This window comes from Capsicum annuum, chromosome 11 (genome assembly GCF_002878395.1).
Source record: "Capsicum annuum cultivar UCD-10X-F1 chromosome 11, UCD10Xv1.1, whole genome shotgun sequence".
NCBI classification, from domain to species: Eukaryota; Viridiplantae; Streptophyta; class Magnoliopsida; order Solanales; family Solanaceae; genus Capsicum; species Capsicum annuum.
The window spans coordinates 233004096-233024337 of NC_061121.1; the positions used below are offsets into that span (position 1 = coordinate 233004096).

General features: G+C 33.4%; 2 protein-coding genes across 2 annotated transcripts; both read left to right on the plus strand.

The window, feature by feature from the left end:
• Positions 1-6: 6 nt before the first annotated feature.
• On the plus strand, positions 7-4983 carry LOC107848621 (ABC transporter I family member 10). The gene is made up of 6 exons (XM_016693397.2): positions 7-93; positions 174-348; positions 1989-2075; positions 3458-3583; positions 3670-3792; positions 4501-4983. Exons 1-6 carry the CDS (start codon positions 26-28, stop codon positions 4708-4710), a joined length of 789 nt encoding a protein of 262 aa, XP_016548883.1. The 5' UTR covers positions 7-25; the 3' UTR covers positions 4711-4983.
• A 4373-nt stretch (positions 4984-9356) lies between these two features.
• On the plus strand, positions 9357-12682 carry LOC107848503 (fasciclin-like arabinogalactan protein 12). The gene is made up of 2 exons (XM_016693279.2): positions 9357-9969; positions 12246-12682. Exons 1-2 carry the CDS (start codon positions 9442-9444, stop codon positions 12468-12470), a joined length of 753 nt encoding a protein of 250 aa, XP_016548765.1. The 5' UTR covers positions 9357-9441; the 3' UTR covers positions 12471-12682.
• Positions 12683-20242: the final 7560 nt, after the last annotated feature.

The window sequence follows — 20242 nt, forward strand, 5'->3', positions numbered from 1 at the left end:
TTTTTTTTTTCTTTTTTTCAAAAAAATGATACAATCATTTTGTATTCAAGCTTCAGCTATACAATTGCCACCCATTAACTCTCATTCCTCCAGGTAATTTTTTGCATAATTTTTTTTTTTTAACATACTATTTTTTTAATGAATATTATAATTTGCTTACTTTGTGTTTGTAGAAATGCCACAGTGACTGATAGCTTTGCAATTGATGCTAAAAATATTAGCTATTCAGCTGTGTCCAGACAAGGGAAAGTTCTACCAATTCTTAAAGATTGTTCATTAAGAGTTCCTTCTGGACAGTTTTGGATGCTTTTAGGACCTAATGGTTGTGGAAAATCAACCCTTTTAAAGGTATAATAATACAACTAGGCATTTCTGTTTTCTTGTTAATCTGTTATATTACCTCTGCGTTTAAAAACAAATGACTTACTTTCCTTTTTAGTCCATTTAAAAGAACCCCTTTTCTTTTTTTGGCAAAACTTTAGTTTCAACTTTCCATGCGGCACGTTTAAGTCCACAAGATTAAAGGGCGTTTTAGTATATTGTAATCAAAAGTCTTTCTTTATTTTTTTGAACTCTGTGCCGAGTTAAATAGGTCATTCTTTTTGAAACGGAGGGTGTGGAGGTCGAGAATTTGTCTTATTCATATAGTTTCTCGCGTTTGTTGTCTAGTATGATCTGTTGTTTATTATGTCTAGGTGATTGCACTGTTTTGCTGTTGTTACTAGTCCTTGCTTGTATCCTCTGCATTGCTTTCCTATTAGTTGTCTTGTTTTCTTCGTTGCTGTGTTTCCTTTTCATTGTTGCTTTGATTTACTTCACTTGAGCCGAGAATCTTTTGGAAATAGCCTCTCTACCTCCATGAGGTGGTAGTAAGGTGTGCGTACACTCTAACCTCCTCAGATCCCACTTTGTGGGAAGTGTATGTTGTTGTTGTTGTTAGTCTGTTAGAATTGCTAGGCGGGTGTAGTGGTCGAAGATAAGGGTAGCAGGCTAGTAGTAGTTATTTTCGCGTTTTGCTTTTCTTTACCGGTAGTATTAGTATTATTTAGGTTGAGGTGATTAGACAGGACATGCCGCAGTTGCAGCGTACCGACGACATGACCTTAGATAGGAGGTTTTGGAGGAAACAAATTAGGATAGAAAAATAGTAGGTAGTTTAGCATTGTATTGCTTATCCTTCCGTACTAGTAATGATAGTATTTCTATTGTAGTTTCTTGTCATTTGACTAGCACTAGGTAGTTTCAAGTTTTACTTTTCTTTATCAGTAGTATTAGTATTATTTGAGTAGAGGTGATTAGACATGACATGATGCAGTTGAAGCTTATCGAGAACATGATCTTAGGTAAGAGGTTGTGGAGGACACATATTAGGATAGAAGGATAGTAGGTAGTTTAGCATTGTCTCGCTTATCCTTACATACTATTACTCTTAATATATCTTCCGTAGTTTCTTGTCCTTCGATTTGTGTTATTTGATTGTTTCTTGTATTGCGATAATCACATGATTTTATTTGTAGTTTTTTTTTCTTGCTTTCTGTAGTATCTGCTTTGATATTTGTTTTCTTGAGCCCAGGATCTACTGAAACATCCTCTCTACCTCCCACAGTAGGGGTAAGGCCTACTTACAGTCTACCCTCCCTATGCCTCACTTGTGGGATTACACTTGGTATTTTGTTGTTCTTGTATTTTTATTATTTTCGTATTTCTCATTCTTAGTTTTCTATTATTACTTATAGTCACTTAATTTCTTACTATCCTATTGTTTTACAGCTTAAGTTTTCATAAATGCTGTGTTTATGCTTTTATTGAGTCGAGGGTCTACTAGAACTACCTCTCTACCTGCACAAGGTAAGGGTAAGGTCTGCATAGATCCAACCTTTGTCAGACCCCATTTGTGGAATTACATTGTATATATTGTTGTTGTTGTATTAGTCTGTACGATTAATGGGGTTTTGGGTTTTGTTCTTTTTTTGATGAAACTGTTTCAGATATTAGCAGGTCTATTGAGTCCAGATGATGGGTTCTTGCATGTGGAGAGGCCAAGGAGTTTTGTGTATCAGAACCCTGATCATCAGGTGTGTTTACTAGAAGCAATTTTCAATTTTTCGTTTTAAGTCATCTTTAGAGGGTAATGCTGCCTAATTTCCGTCGTCTTTGGATTTGTGGCTGTCTTTTGTGGGTTAAATTAGACTATTAAGAAAGAATGTTTGTATTCCCATATTTTTGCTGATGAGTTCTAACTTGTTGCTAATGAATGTATTGTGTGATTAATGGTCTAAAACTCGAGATTCGACATACTTATAACAAGAACAACTTTTACTACACCTCAATCCAATCTAGTCGATCAGCTATATAAATCTTTACTATCCATGTCACTCCATTTAAACTCTCATCTCAGTCCAACCTGTTGAGAAAAAAAAAGGTTTCTTATCATACAAATTCAATAACTGAGGTTTGGGGTTTAATGAAACAACTGCAAAAGGACGTAAAATATATAAGGGGCACCAGATGATGTTGCCTAACGGTCAATTAAGTGGGCATAAACCATGGAACACGAATTCAAATCTGAGCAGAGGGAAAAAAAAAGCCTAGGTGATCCTTTTTTCATTTGCTTAAGCCTTATTGGGTAGAGTTACCATGTACCTATGCTGGTGTGAGGTAACCAGTGTATAAGCTGAGGCAGCCACCGACATTATATCAAAGAGAATGTAAATCATAAGGGAACGACAAAAGATTGAGCACTTTATCTTGTATAAGCTTAATTTCAAATTAGAGAATCAAGTCCCCTTGATAATGATCCTATTGATATAATTAAGCTTTTGGTATTTCTTGCTCTTGTTGAACTATATCTCAATTGAGTTAAGATTTAGAAAGACCATCGCTTTTGAAAATTTTCAGTATTTTGCCGTCATAAGGACTCTAGTGTCATTGTAGAACTTCTGTTGTAGCCCTGTAAGTAGGCTGAATCGTGAAAATTGCTGATTATACTGGTCTGTAACACTACGTTATCGTTATTTTGGGTGGATGGTGCAGTTTATACATCTTTGTATAACCTCTAAAATATGTGGCAGCAAAGTTTACATCATTTTGGTGTTGCACTTATGAGTCATTTAGTAGCACAGGTGTCTGTCATGATTCCGAGCTTTGCATTTACTGATTCAAGAGTGCGAATCTATGGAGCTTCTGTTACATTGATCCGTTTGCCTATTGTATGGTAAATCTACAAGGCTTTGTAACACAGCTTCACATGCTTTTGGCATGACGAGTTCACGAGGTCTCTGCAAAACAAATGTTGTGCTTGGTACGGCTAAAGACGAGAGCTACGTTTGGTTTTATGTGTTATGCTAGTTTGGATGGATCGCTGGATGGTTTTTATGAATCGGACTTCCCACGACCACATATTAAGAAAGTTATTCTGCTCTGAAATGTATGGTTTCTTTATTTCTTGTGCTTACAGGTCGTGATGCCTACAGTGGAAGCTGATGTCGCTTTTGGTCTTTGTAAATTGAACTTAACACCAGATGAGATTAGGACTAGGGTGGCAAAAGCTTTGGATGCGGTCGGGATGTATGAATATTTGAAAGTATGTTCTTGCGATATGGTTTCTTGTGTTCCTAACATACAATACCGAACTGCTCTCACGTTCGTGCTTTTGTTTACACTGAGCAGAAACCAGTTCACACTCTTAGTGGTGGTCAGAAACAAAGGGTCGCTACTGCTGGTGCTTTGGCAGAGGCTTGCAAAGTTTTGTTACTTGATGAACTGACGACTTTTTTGGATGAAACTGATCAGGTATAAGCTGATTCAACTTTTATCTCGCTTTGTTGCATTCAATCTTTCACTTGTTGGATGAATCGCGCTCATGAGCTATTGAAAAAATTTTGTTCCCTTGCCAAAATGAAGGAAAATTTAGACTATATCATCAGAAAGAATTAAGGGTATCAAAGAAGAGTACCCCTTGTGAGGAGGCACCCCTTCTCCCGAATTCACAGGCCTATTTTGCCGAGTTCCTTAGAGAGAGTTGTCTCTCACCCCTAGGTATTCTCTACCTACCCAGCTGTGTCGGTTTTGGGTATAGGTATGCTCTTGATCAAAGTCGTTCAAGCTTTTCCTAGGAGTACGACATGGGCGCCTGGTATTCCCAGAAAAAGAACAACTATTGGAGGTGTCTATCAAAGGTTACTGCTGGTATCATATGACGAAAAACCTACAATATAGTGCTACTTTGGTCACCTCAATCATTTAGGCGTCTCGTTTGACAGCTGCTTAGGAGCTAAGTTATTCATGTATTAAATCCTGCATAACTAATACTACCACGTTTTGTAGCTATACACATAAGTAATATATGTATAATTATGAGGAATTTATGTGTTATTTTATGCAGGATAAAAGATTGAATAACTAATCCCTGTGTCAAATAATATACCGATTCCCTCATAACTAATTCCTACATTACTAATATCTGCATAACATTGCTCTCTTCCCGTCGACTTTTGCTAGATCGGAGTGATCAAAGCGATGAGGAACTCCATTAATACATCTAAAGGAATTACAGCATTGTGGGTGACGCATCGCTTGGAAGAGCTCGAGTTTGCAGATGGTGCAGTGTATATGGAAGATGGAAAAATCGTCCGACAAGGTGATGCAATTAGTATAAGGAAATTCATTGAAGATAAACTGGCATCTTATGTTAACCAAATAAACTTGTAACCACTTTTTCCTCAAGGAATCCCGTGCGTGCTGAGGCGGATCCAGAATTTGAACATTATACGTTCATGTTCAGGATTTTACCCCATCATATTTGATTATACGGTCAAAATTTATTATTCATATGTATTTAGTGAATTTTTTAATATACATACAATGTTCAAGTCAAAGCTACTGCATTCAGATGAATTTGTAAGCCAAAGTTAATTGACACATGATTTATATAGTTGACTATCTATATTGAATTTGATATGATCAATTGAAAACCTTAGTGAAGTCAGAAATTTCTACTGTGAAATCATGTTTTATGGCGAAGACCCTAAGGTGAAGTACCTGCCTATATAAACGTCTGTGACATTCATCAATCTGACAACAAGTCGCCGCCGCAGGTACGCTCCTATTTAATTTTCCGTTGTGGCAACTCTATGTTTATTGTTTATTTGTAAACTGTGATAACACAATCTGTCTTTAGTCCTCTTGTTTGATAACTAGTAGTGAAGTTCTATCCCTAAAAGATCTCGTTTATTTGATTTTATGATGAACTAATTTTGATTGTAAACTGCCTTTCAGAGCTTTTGAATTTAACGATACCATCTAAGTATTGTTTATTCTCGTTGATAAAAGTCGATCACTTAAACTTACAAAATTTAGGATTATTCAGTCCTATGTTCAGTTGGATTTTTGTTTTTGGCATACGCATTTTCGATTTTGTGCATGGGTTATACACAACCTAAAGGGGAGCCTTGGAGTAACTGTAAAGTTGCTGCTATGTGACCAGGAAGTCACGGGTTCAAGCCTTAGAAACAGCCTCTGGAAGAAATGCAAGGTAAGGCTGTGTACAATACACCCTTGTGGTGGGGCCCTTCCGCGGACACCGTGCATAGCGGTAGTTTTAGTGCACCGGACTGCCCTTGCATGGGTTACAACCTCTATGAATAAGAAGCTTTAGATTAAATGATTATACTATTCAATTTTGATGATTTATGCTTCGTAGTTTATGTATGTGTTCTTGTTTTGCTTTCTTTCTAGTTTTTGTACTGCTATTTTATTGACAAAGCTCGAGCATTGACGTTTTCTGGTGATGATTATGCTAAACGGAAGGAAAAAGTCGTACTTGAGAGCCTTTTTATAAGGGTGCTGACTGACGCCTTGTTAGAGCGCTTATGAGGTGATCATCTCTTGCTTTCATGTAAGTTTTGACCTTATCGTCGTGATCAAGAACAAAACTGCTACTGCTTTAGCTTATAGAGATTTTTTTTTACTGATCATCAAACGTAAATAATTATCGTTATCATAACTCACGATAATCTTAGCTTCTACCGTATGTGATTTTGTGGGAATATGTTTCTTCCACAGAGAGTGCTAGGTCTAATTCGAGCACCCGAAAATAAGGACATTCTTCTACTGAAGGTGTTAGAATCCGAACATTCTCAATAGAAAAATATGTTAAACTGCAATGCAAAGAAGCATATACATAGCTATAAAGTACAAACCATTGCGCGATGCTCGTTTGGTGTTTTGTACTTTATTCCTTGTGTATGTATAACCTTGTTTTGGAGTTTTCACAATTTATTGATAATACGTTTGTTAAATACCTAGATAGCCCGACACAATTTGTAGGTTAGACACCAGGACTTAGTTAGCGATCAGATAAACACCTCAGATTTATGCGAAGTTGAGGTGTCTATCTTGTCTAACTTACAAATTGTGTCAAGTTAAGATGGGCTATAAGGGAATTTAACGTATTTCTTTGATGAGATTGCTTGAATTCTAACGTTTTCTGGTGAAATTTATGATGAATGGAAGGATAATGTCGTTTTCACTTTAGGGCGCCCGCTTTTATGAACCTAGAACTCTCGGAATGAACCACATATCCTTAAAAAATCGGATACACCATTGGTTAAGACTTATTACGAGTGGTGGGAATGATCCAATTACTTGCGTTTGATGATCATAAGGACTTCATCCCTAATCGATAAGGTCAAAAGCTTAGATAAAGGTAAGCGATGATCAACTTGTAAGATTTGACAAGAAATAGCCGACGTCCTTATGAAGAGGCTCAAGTACGACTTTTAGACAGATATCTTGCGTGAGCACATCGTGGGGATGAGAGATATTGTACATCGAGGAGATGAATGATATTATTGTTAAACTCAAGTCCGTTGAGATTGATATGTCTGAATCATTTCTTGTGTATGCCTTTTATCTGTACTTCTTTCTGCAAAATATGACTCGTTCATGATATCTTTCGATTAACGTGTGTACATTCTTCGAACCCCGCGCATATTGAGAGCTTTAGTACTCTGGACTGTCCTTTTAATGTGTGTACATTATTCCTTGTTTTAGTTAACTCTCTTTTTACTCACTTTTTGTCTGTCACTGATGCATTTGTGTTGAATAATTAGATCAAATAATGGTTCATCATGTTTAGAAGTTTTGAAGGGGAGTCGTGGAGTAACAGGTAAAGTTTCTGCCGTACGACCATGAGGTCACGGGTTCAAGACGTGGAAACAGCCTCTTGCAGAAATACATGCATGATAAAGATGCGTACAATAGACCCTTGTAATCCGCCCCTTTTCCCGACCCCCCCCGCATAGTAGGAGCTTTAGTGCATCGTGCTGCTTTTTCCCATGTTTAGAAATTTCTTCTTTTCGTGCAATGCTAAAAAGATGGTGGGAGTTTACCATACAGCAAATGAGTTTAAGTTCTATGCACTGACAGTACGAAAACTTGCCATTGGAAGATAATTTATTAGTCATTAATGACCCCATTTCAAAGTATGAAATTAATTATATTCAAAGGGTAATATAGTAAAATTTCCTATACTATTTATTTCTTCTTAAGATGTGCATCAAGTCAATAGTGGACAACTATTATTAAACGGGAGGGAGTAATATCCGAATATCTTCAACGCCAAGGATTGTGATGAAGCGATAAAATTCTTTCACCCGGATATTTCAAATTCCTTAAAATGAAAAAAAATTAAGTCACGATAAAGAGCGGTTTCTCTTTTAATGAGTCTTATGTGGCGTAAATCTGAATTAATCAGATCCCTAAAGCGGGTATCAAATATGAAGTACCCAATAAAGCGGGTATTTTAGCAGAGGCAAAAACACACTAGCTGATTCTTTCCATCTGTTCTAGCCTCGGTGGATAGAGTTATTCGGTATCTGTTGTTGGTGGGAGGTGACAGATATCTCGTGGATTTAATCGAAATGCATGAAAGCTGGTTCGAACACCGTGAAACCCAGTGCATTTCCACATAGCGAGGTCTGGGAAGGGTAATGCGTATGCAGTCCATACCACTATCTCAAATGAAGTATAGAGACTGTTTCTGATAGACCCCTGACTAGAACAGATAACAACACTCACAATTGTACAACAACAGCAGCAACAACAACATATCCAACGTATTCCCAACACAACTGTTAGAACCGATAACAGTATAACAAACATAAAAGATAAGTTCATATAAACTAACACCGCTAGCAACAAGATAATACTACAACCACAAGATAATAATAAGAACTATCTAACCAAAATCATAAATATCACACAACACCACGAATAAGAAACTACAGGCACAAAAAAACGCTCCCTTACTGTTACAGACGCACTCCTACCCCCCTAACCCTCCTCCCTAATCCGAATCCGTGTCCTCCACACCTACCTAACACTCACAATTGTAAGCTAAGAAAAATCATATACAACTTTTTTTCTACACTTTCTATTTTCCTTCCTTTCTAAGCAAAACCATGACTAATAATACTTACGTAACCTTCAACCAAACCCCCCCCCCCCCCCCCCCCCCCCCCCCCCCCCCCCCAAACCTTTCAATTCTACTCTCACTTTCAAGATTCCGATGGTCAGTCTTAGCAAAAAAGTGAAGATTTTTTTTTCCTTCTTGTAACCACTATAATTATAACTTCTCACCAAACTATAATGTTAAAAGGAATGATATATATTTGTTATTAATTTCACTTATTATGAACATTGATGATGATATACAAATCATTTTACACGATTAATATATAAAGTTTAAGCGTTAGCGAGTCCGAAATATACCTAAACTTTGACGAAATTTGCTAAAACACGCCTCAACTTTGCCGGGGTCCTATGACCCCCCTCGACTGTTTATTATTGTATTTCCGTGACATATATTTGTCTAGCTGGACCACTTCATACCCTCTGCTCTTTGCGCGCATGAATTCACGTAGTGGTCCAGGTGGGCAAATATATGCCACAAAAATACGGTAATAAATAGTCGAGGAGGGTCATAGGACTCCTGCAAAGTTGAGGCGTGTTACAACAAATTTCGCCAAAATTTAGATATATTTCGAACCTTTTTCCCTATATAATACATAGAATAGTATATATATATATATATCACCGAAGGATGTGGTGCAGTGGATGGGTCTGCTCCTCCCTTAATCAGAGGTTTCGGGTTTGAGACCTGAGTGTGGAAAAAAACTTCGTAGGGAGCGCTTCCCCTGAATGAACCCTACGCGGCGCGAATTCAGAGTAGTCGAGCTCTAATACGGGTATCGAACACCGGATGGAAAAAAATAAATTTGAAACTAAAAAGGCTTCTCTTCCTCACCTAACACATTTCTTTTCTATCTCTATATATATAAAAACCCAGCCCTTCTACTCATCTATTATCAACAACATTCAATTCCTCTCTATATTCCAACCTTCCAATTCTTGTATTAAACATAAAAAAAACAAAACAAAATGAAACACCAAATTATTTCTTATTTTTCACTCATTTTACTTACAATAATCATCCAATTTTCCACCTTAACACTATCACAAACAGCCACATCTCCAACCCCATCTGGTCCAACAAACCTAACACAAATCCTAGAAAAAGCTGGCCAATTCACAACACTAATAAGACTAATGAAAGTAACACAAGTTGGTGATCAAATCAACACACAATTAAACAATTCTAATCAAGGCATGACAGTTTTTGCACCAACTGATAATGCATTTTCTGGCTTAAAATCTGGGACAATAAACTCACTAAGTGCACAACAACAAGTTCAACTTGTGCAGTTTCATGTGTTGCCTAACTTCATTTCTATGTCACAGTTTCAAACTGTTAGTAATCCTTTGAGAACACAAGCTGGTGATGCTAGTGCTGGTGATTTCCCATTGAATGTAACGACGTCCGGCAACCAAGTTAATGTGTCTACTGGTGTTGATGATGCTACTGTGGCTAACACAATTTATTCTGATGGTCAGCTTGCTGTTTATCAGGTAACATGTTTATTTGGTACGATGAAATTTTTTTTTCAAAAAATAAGTCCTTTTCTTTAGTGTTTGTTTGCGAGTAACTTACCTAGTTATGCAAGAAAAGGGGTAAGATCTACGTACATCAGGTTGAATTTATTAGTATAAAAGCATGTTGTTTATTTGGTACGATGAAAAGTATTTTTCAGAAAATAAGTCGTTTTCTTTAGTGTTTGGTCGCGAGGAACTTACCTAGTTATACAGGAAAGGGGGTAAGATCTACGTACATCAGGTTGAATTATTGTTATTAGTATAAAAGCATGTTGTTTATTTGGTACGATGGAAAATATTTTTCAGAAAATAAGTCATTTTCTTTAGTGTTTGGTTGCGAGTAACTTAGTTATATAAGATCGACAGGGTAAGATCTACGTACATCCACTCTCCCGATGCTACTGTAGCTAAGTTAGCTTGCTGTTTATCAGGTCGAATTATTGTTATTATTTATAGTATAAAAGAATGCATGTTGTTTATTTGGTACGAGAGAGATAAGCATCCAGTACCCCCTCGAACAATATATGGCCAAAGTTGCTATGACACGTACACTCCAACTTCACATGAGTCCTATTACACCCCTGAACTCAATTTTAGCGTATTTTTCTCACCCTTTTGTGCTGACAGGACACCTTTATGACATAACAATGGAGTGCGCGTCAAAGGTGTCACGTCAGCTAAATTGGTGCCACATCAGCTAAAAAGGGTGACAAAAATACATTAAAACTGAGTTCAGGGGGTAATAGGACCCCTGTGAAGTTGGAGTGTGTCGTAGCAAATTTCATCATAGTTCAGGAGGGTACTGGATGCTTTACTCTTTGGTATGATGAAAAGTATTTTTCAAGAAAATAAGTTGTTTTCTTTAGTGTTTGGTCGCGAGTAACTTACCTACTTATACAAGATCGACAGGGGGTAAGATCTACGTACATCCACCCTCTCGAAGCTATACTGTGGCTAACACAATTTATTCTGATGGTCAACTTGCAGTTTATCAGGTTGAATTATTGTTCTTAGTATAATGTTGTTTATTTGGAACGACGAAAAATATTTTTCAGAAAATAAGTCATTTTCGTTAGTGTTTGGTCGCGAGTAACTTACCTAGTTATACAAGATCGATAGGGGTAAGATCTACGTACATCAGGTTGGATTATTGTGATTTGTATAAAAGCATGTTGTTTATTTGCTACGATGAAAAATATTTTTCAGAAAATAAGTCATTTTCTTTAGTGTTTGGTCGCGAGTAACTTACCTAGTTATATAAGAAAGGTGGTAAGATCTACGTATATCAGGTTGAATTACTGTTATTAATACAAAAGCATGTTGTTTATTTGGTACGATGAAAAATATTTTTCAGAAAATAAGTCTTTTTTTTTTACTGTTTGATCGCTAGTAACTTACTTCGTTATAATAAAGATCTACGTGCATTAGGTTGAATTATTGTTATTAGTATAAAAGAATGTTTTTATTTGCTACGATGAAAAGTATTTTTCAGAAAATAAGTCGTTTTCTTTAGTGTTTGTTTGCGAGTAACTTACCTAGTTATGCACAGGGGGTACGTAAGATCTACGTACATCGGGTTGAATATATTAGTATAAAAGCATGTTATTGATATGGTACTATGAAAAATATTTTTCAGAAAATAAGTCATTTTCTTTAGTGTTTGGTCGCGAGTAACATACCTAGTTATACAAGACAGGAGGTAAGATTTACGTACATCCTCTCGTGTGAGTATATTGTTGTTGTTGGAAAAAATATTTTACGTCAGAAGGTGAAAATGACTTCTCTTTACTTCTGAACGGCAGTCATTTTCCTTAAAAATATCTATATTTTTAACTGACATATCACTTTTAAACCATCGATACTTAAAATATTATTTTCAATAATTAAAACTAAAAAACTTCACCAAAACATTGTCTGATTTGCTAATTAATGTTATTTTGTATCTCCCAAAATGTTTTATAGGAGAATTAATATTTTTCAGAAAATAAGTCGATTTTTGGAGAGAATTTTTCTTTTTATAAAATGACTTTCATCATATCAAACACACATAAAAAGTAAAATATCGATAGATGAAAATTACTTTAAGATTTTGATGGACGTTAATACCCTTAAAAAAAAACCAAATTACCCCTTCACATGATTTGACATGCAAAGATTTTAGCAGGTAAACTGTCTTATCTTCGAGATAATAGTTTTATTTTTTTTATATTTTTTTTAATATCTTTTCGATGACCTAATAGTATAATTCTCAGGTTGATAAAGTGCTTCAACCTTTGAGTATCTTTGCTGCACCTTCTCCGGCAACGGCACCGGCTCCAGCGACATTGAAGTCGAAAAGTAAGTCTCCGGCAGGACTGAGCCCTAGCTCCGGTAGCGACGACTCACCGGCGGATGCTTCCGGTGGTGAGAGGAATATTATTGCCATGCATGGCATGAGGGTTTTGTTTTTTGGAGTTTCTTTGTTTGCATTATTGTAAATTTTAGAAAAAAAAATATTGGATGGTGAGGATTTGTTTTGATTTTTGATGAGTTGATTCAATGGTTGTGATTCATTTGAATAATTACCCTATCATTTTAAATTCTCTTTTTTTCATGTTTTTTTTTTTACCTTTTTTTTGTGGGGTATATTCATATGTAAACCTATTAAGAAACAATTTTTGATGTATCTACAATTATGTGTATTTCATTATATTTTTGTTTTTTTTTGTGTCATATAGGACGTATTATCTTCACTTATTTAATTTTATGATAGTTTAAGTGTTTATCTGTGCAAACTCAAAGTTAGAAGGTACAAATGTCAGTCGAGGCACTCCATGGTTCCATGTTAAAGTACGAGGTGACCGCGCACCTAGGATTTTTACTAAGAGGGTTCAAAATCGAAAGAAGTAGCCACACGAACTAGCGGAAGGGAGTTTAACATAAATTATATATACATAAAAAATAATTTTAATCATGTATAAATAATATAATTTTTCGTCGAAGGGGATTCGGATGAATCCCCTAACCATAAGGTGGCTCCACCTCTGCACCTACGGCGTCGACCTACATGGCCCACGTAAATACCTTTAGAAATTTCTATAAAGGTGCTCAAAATTAATATATACGTACGAAAAGTAGTTTGTGACATATATTTCGTATAATTTTTTATATATGCAATATTATTTTTTCATCAAAGAGTATTTGACTGACCAATAAAGGGGATTTTTCATTTTTGATGTCGCATTTGTGTTGAATTATTTAAAAATAATACATTTTTAAAAAATTCAACATATATCCTGATATAATATTTTTGATGAGTATGAACAACATAGATCTGGTGTATGTGGTTTCTGCTTTATTAGTAAATATATTCAATTATATACTTATATAAAAGAATTAATCTTTTTAATAGTGCTCAATTCTCAAGAAATATCCAAGAAATTTGGATAACTTAATTAACTTACTTGACTCATAAGTATTCTTTGACTTGGCACGTCCCTCAAGAAAACTTTAATTAGAGGTGTATCTTACCAAATAATCTTATTAATGATGCTTTAGAATTGAGTCACTTGGTTGGAAAATAGTTATCTCCGAATAATTAATACCCGATTAGCTATTCTGATATTAGTTGTCCTACCATATATATCGAATAACTTATCCCATCACTATGGTACTCCCTCCGTTTAAAAAAAGAATGACCTACTTTGACTTGACACAAAGTTTAAGAAAATAAAAAAGACTTTTGAATCTTCTGGCCTTAAATTAAAGTTGTGTCAAATGTATCAAAATGTCCTTTAATCTTGTGGTCCTAAACATGTCATGTGGAAAATTGAAATTAAAGTATTGCCAAAAAGGGAAAAGGGGTCATTCTTTTTGAAATAGACTAAAAATGAAAGTAGATATCATTCTTTTTGAAACGGAGGGAGTATAAATGATGAGATAAATAATTTCGGGACTCAGTTATACCTCCAATCAAATGCGAGATAAAATATATAAAATAATCATATATTTTATCTCGATATTATTATACCTTATACCTCACACCAAACGATCCTAAGTTTGACTATTATATATTTTATATAGTAATTTAATACTAAGGGTAATATAGAACTCTCTTAATTTACGAAAATGAATGAGTAGATTGAGACATTTATTTTTAATATAAAGTCTAAGGAAAATAAAAAGAAAGGACTATTCCTTGTAGTATATGTTATTTTTCATATAAGTATGAAAACAACTAAAACGATATTTATTTTGAAATGAATGAAATATTTATTTTTATTTTTGTAAGAGTATTAGAATTATAATTATAATAGGATCATTAAAAGAATAATGAGATTAGTTGAAGTTGTTGGGTTTATGTCCCTCTTTAAGAATCCATATATTAGAGAATTAAATTAGAAAAACAACCTATGTCTTTCAAATACTAAATTCCAAATGCTTTATTCCAAAAAAGTGGTTGAGTAAAATATGCTCCTTTTTTTAAAATAATAATAATAATAATAATAATAATAATAATAATAATAGTAATAGTAATAACTCAAGTATATTTAATAGAACAAGAGATAGAAACATCTAAGTTAATACATTATAGTATTATTTTCAATGTACATTATCCGTCTTTTAGGGGTCTTTTGGTATGACGAATAAGATCTCGTTCTTTAATTTTTCTTATAAGTTTATCTTTTAAATTGTTGATATGATCAATCTATTCAAATATTATATATATAAATTTTAATTAATGAAAAACTTAATTGACTTTCAAAAGTTTAAAATTGCGTGAAATAAATTGAAACGAAGAAAACAGTGAAAAAGAAAGTGTAAGTAGGGGACCCTTAAAGTGATAGTGAAAGAGAAAGGGAAAGAGAAGAGGTGACTTGAGAGTCATCTCATAAGAATTATCATTATTCTCATTTAATATTATATTAAATTAGGATTATAAAATATTTATAAAAAGAAATTTTCTATTAGCTCAATATCACTATCAAAATCTACTCAACCAATCACTTTTTGTAAAAGAAATTCAAATTGTGGGAGACCATGATATAGGAATTATTAGGCATCGTTTTCACTCCAAACTATAGTCGAAAAGTCGAAGCCATACCTAAACTATATAAGTGACCTATTACACACCTTAACTATATAAAAGTGATATTATTACCTCCCCACGACTCCCATTCTAAGGCGCGTGTGTTACACTTATTTTAGGCGCGTCCAGCCTATTAAATAACAAAAGTAAACGGCTAAAAACATTAAGGAAAAAGGCATCATTTCTACCCCAAACTATAGTCGAAAAGTCGAATCCACACCTAAACTATATAAGTGACTTATTACACACCTTAACTATAAAAAAGTGATACTTTTTACTGAAGTGGTGCTGACGTGGCAGCGCGTGTAAAACACTACACCACATGCAAGTGGTGGTAGCCTGACAGGGTGTAAATAGTTTCACTTTTTTATAGTTTAGGTGTGGCTTCGATTTTTCGGGTATAGTTTGGGGTGAAAACGATGTCTTTTCCCTTTTATTCTTTAACTTGGCATCAATTGATATTTATGTGTTCTAATTTTGACTCTACACAAGTGGATATTTAAACTGTTATGAAATTAAGCAAGTAAACACGTACGTCCTGTATATGGCATGTTAGATGGTAATCAACGTTAGATATCTTTTGTCACAATGTATTTTCCGCAACCATATACGATAAATATGTAGGACATGCCTCTCTACCTCTTCGGAAGTAGCGGTATGAACTGCGTACATTTTACCCTCCCCAGACCCTACTTCGTAGGAATTCACTGGGTTTGTTGTTGTTATATGTAGGACATGCGTCTTATGTAGCGTCCTACGTGCAATCATGCATAGCGTTTTACGTGAATTGTCATGTAGGATGCTAATGTAAGACGTATGTGTCTACTTGTTCAATTTTATATAAGTTTAAGTGCCTATTTGTACATATAAATATCAGCTGATAAATACCGCGCATAGCGGTAGTTTTAGTGCACCATGCTGCCCTTTGAAGGGGAGCCTTAGAGTAACTGGTAAAGTTGTTGCCATGTGACCAGTAAGTCACGGGTTCAAGCCTCAGAAACAGTCTCTGGCAGAAATACAAGGTAAGGTTGCGTACAATCATATAGCGGTAACTTTAGTGCATCAGAGTGCCCTTTTATATATATTATGTCCATATATTAAGCCTAAGAAAACTTATCATATATACACATACACTAACACACATATACATGGATGGAGCTAGCATACAACGAGGGAGTTCATCCGAACTTTTTTCGGTAAAAAATTACACTATTTATACGCGATTAAAATTATTTTTATGTATATATAATAGATGTTGAACTCCTTTTGATTAGTTCGTGTGTGCACTTTTTAACTCATTCAACAAAAATCCTGACTCCACCGCTGTACTTATACAATAAATACTTGCATATATACATACACTAGCCATCATACATACATACACTGATCGTCAAACATGCATACAATAAAAATCCCAATATAAAGATTTAGTTAATTTTTTATAATTATGATTTAAAAATTTTATTTTATTACAAATAAATAATGGATTTAAAGACATTATTTGATATTTGGAATATTGATATTTTGATGTGTTAGTACAATTTGAGGCCCACATTTCAGTCAGGACGTCACGAGACGGCGTCGTATACAAACGGCAAATAAATGCTCATTATGAGCTCATTGTATAATTCTTCCGTTTATTTTTACTTGTCGATTATTGACTCGATTAGGGGTGTGCAAAAATTAATTCAATTGACAAATTAAATTGATAAGAATATGATTAGTTTATCGGTATTGAATTATTAAATTAACAATTTTTAAATAATTTTATAAATTTTTTTATTAGACTATCGTTCGATTTTCGATTTTAAAGTTTTAGTTATTGGTTAAATTGATAACCAAATTAGATTATATTAAAATTATATTTTTATTCACACATATATAATAGTGACTTTAGATTTTATAAACACACCTTGTTGTCTTTTATATTTTATAGTTGTTATAGTTATCTTAATTTGTGTAGACTTTATACATGACGATATAACAACAACAACAAACTCAGTGTATTCCCACAACGTGGGATCTGGGGAGGGTAAGATGTACGCAGTCCATACCGCTACCTCCGAAGAAGTAGAGAAACTGTTTCCGATTGACTCTCGGCACAAGATAAAGGACAGTGAATAAGGGGATGGATGACATAACCGAAATAAAGAATAAGAAATAATAAAATAAAAATCATAGACATATGAAATACGGAAAATAAGAGCAACACAAAATAAGAAAAATAGGAACTAAAAAATAAGAAATAGGATATACACCTAGAAGTAACATAACTCACATACCAAAGAAACTTATGTACAAATGAATATAAGAGAAAATAAAGAAATATTAGGAGTAATTTTTTATAGGTTAAATCAAAAATCGAACCAATAAAAACCAAAAATTATTTAATTGAAAATCGATAATGAATATCTTATTGGTTCAATTATCGATTTAACATGTTTACAAATTGAAAATTGATAAATCAAATGAATAATGCACAAAATCGAATCAAATCGATCGATGTGCACCCTAGACTTGACACACATATTAAGAAATAATAAATAATATGAGTAATTTTATTATATTGTCGTTTGAATATACTGAATTTAGTGTTTTGAGAAATACAATGAATAATGAATAGTATTTAATAATAAGAGTAAAACTGAACACAATATCATAAATTATTCATTAATCTTTCAAACTGAATAAATATTATTGGACATCTATTGTTCGTATAATGCTGAAGTAAAGATAGACGAAGAGAGTATTTTATTTTAGGTGTCTTAATTTAACTAGACACCAAATATTTTTTTTAAAAATATTTGCAGTCACCAATTAATTAAAGAGTAGAGAAACAATAATGGCATAATCATTTTTACCATATGAATTGACTATAAAGGAGACAATACTTTTTATTTTCAATCCCTCAATCAATCTTTTTGGAGAACTAAGTTTTTATTCTGTCTTTTTACTTTTTTTTTTCCTGTTTACTTTTTAAATATCTACATTATTATAATAATGAGATATTTTTCAATCAATCAAAATATTTTTGTTATAGTATTTGACTGAATACAAAAATTATAAATTGAAAATTTTAAAACAAGTCCTATATTTTTGTGTGGTTATAATTATTACATTAAAGTAGCAAAATGTAAAATTTAAAGTTTTTATTATTTTCAATTACTATAAAAAGATATATTTTACAATAGATTAAAAAGGAAATATTATCACTTAAATTAGGAGAAATACTACATTAAAGAGCCGTCAAAAGAAAGTCTACTACTTATTTCGTTTTAATTTACGTGATATTATTTAACTGAATAATTTTTTTTAAAAAAATATTAAATGTTTGGACATAGGGTGTTTATTTATGACATCTATAAAAAATTTTAATTTCAAATCTCAAATTCTTCAAAATTTAGCATTTCAAATTTATAAATGAAACGTCTTAAGATATTCCAATATGTTATAAGATTTTGTAAGGTGGTTTGTTCGTTTAGTAAGATTGTGTAAGATGTTGAGGAAGTATATATTTGTTTTTCACAAATTATGCGATTTTCATGTTTATTAGAAAACAACAACAACAATAATATACCCAGTGAAATCTGGCCCACAATTAACGTTTGAAAAAAATAAAGTATACGCCTGTACGCCGACTTTACTATTTTGTGAATGTAGAAACTTAAGAAATTACAGGTTACATGTTTAAATAAAATTTTAAAATTTCACATTTTAATATTTAAATAAATCTTAAATCTATGACTAAACGATAGCTAAAATAAAGAATCTTCATATAACCAAAAAAAAAAGAAAAATTATATCAAATTAATTTTTGAAAGGCACATTTCATGGAAAGCTGTGGCAGCAGTATATTTCACATACTGATACAGTTATTCTCTACACCAACCCCAGTGTAAATTATATTATAAAGTTTACTTGTAGGGATGCAGCATGTAAGTATAGGGTTTATTTAAATTCAGTATTTTAATATAAATGTAATTTATATATTAAATTTTATCATAGTTGTAACAAATAGTAGATTGATTTGAATCCATAATTTTAAAAATATGTTGAATTTAAAATTTAAATTTTTAAAATTTAAATTTTAAATCTGTCTCTAATTGCATCGCAGGATTTTGAATTTGATTTGCTAAGGTAAGAGTCAAAAAGGGTCGACAGGGTTTATATGAGTCCTTTCGACAGAAAATTCTATCATTTATTATATATGATTGAAATTATTTTTATATATAGTAATTTTTAACCGTCTTCGGCTTCTTTAATTTGTGTGTTTACTTATTTATATATTAAAACCTCTTAGTAAAAATATTGGCTTTGTCACTACAGTTAACCCAAGGGGCGGGGAGCTAACAAGGGCTAGGGAGTTTATTCGAACCTTCTCAGTGGAAAAATACACTGTCTATGCATGATTAAAATTATTTTTTACGTATATATAATAGATGTCGAACACCTTCGAACCTCTTCGTGCATGTGTTCGCTTTTTATATTTCAAATCTTCTTAGTGAAAATTTTAACTCCGACTAGTTAGCCTCCTACTTGTACTTATCCTTATTAAGAATCTTTTATTTTAATAAAAGATTGTCAGATACTATGTTTATAAACGATGGAAAAAAGGTGTTTGGTTTGATTGGGGTCGTTGGATGTAGGGGCAGGGTCGGACCTAGGTTGAAAATATTGGTGCTTCAGCATCCGTTAAATCCGATGCAAAATAGATATAATTATATAAGAAATGTATAAAAATCGATATAAGATGAAAAAATGCACTTGGCCCGTGAAACCAAAAAAGATAGCCGGGTGCTTTGATTTTCATGCGTAACCTTAAAGCTTTGGGTGCCAATAAAGTGACGGAGTCAAAATTTTCATTGAAGGGGTTCAGAAGTAAATATACGGACTAGTCGAAGGGGATTCAACATCTACTATATATACATAAAAATACTTTTGACCATGTAAAAATAGTATAATTTTTTACGAAGAAGGTTCGGATGAACCCCTGAATTCAATGTGGCTCCGCCACTGTGCTAATATATGCGTTTGAACTTTCCGAGCATCCACGACTCCTAAATTCTGAATCCACCACTGATGGGGTTGTGGGGTGGGTGGGTGGGGGGTGAAATGGTCCACTTGAGTCTATGGCTGACCGACTTTATAGAAAAAATATTCTTTATTTTGGTAGCTATAGTC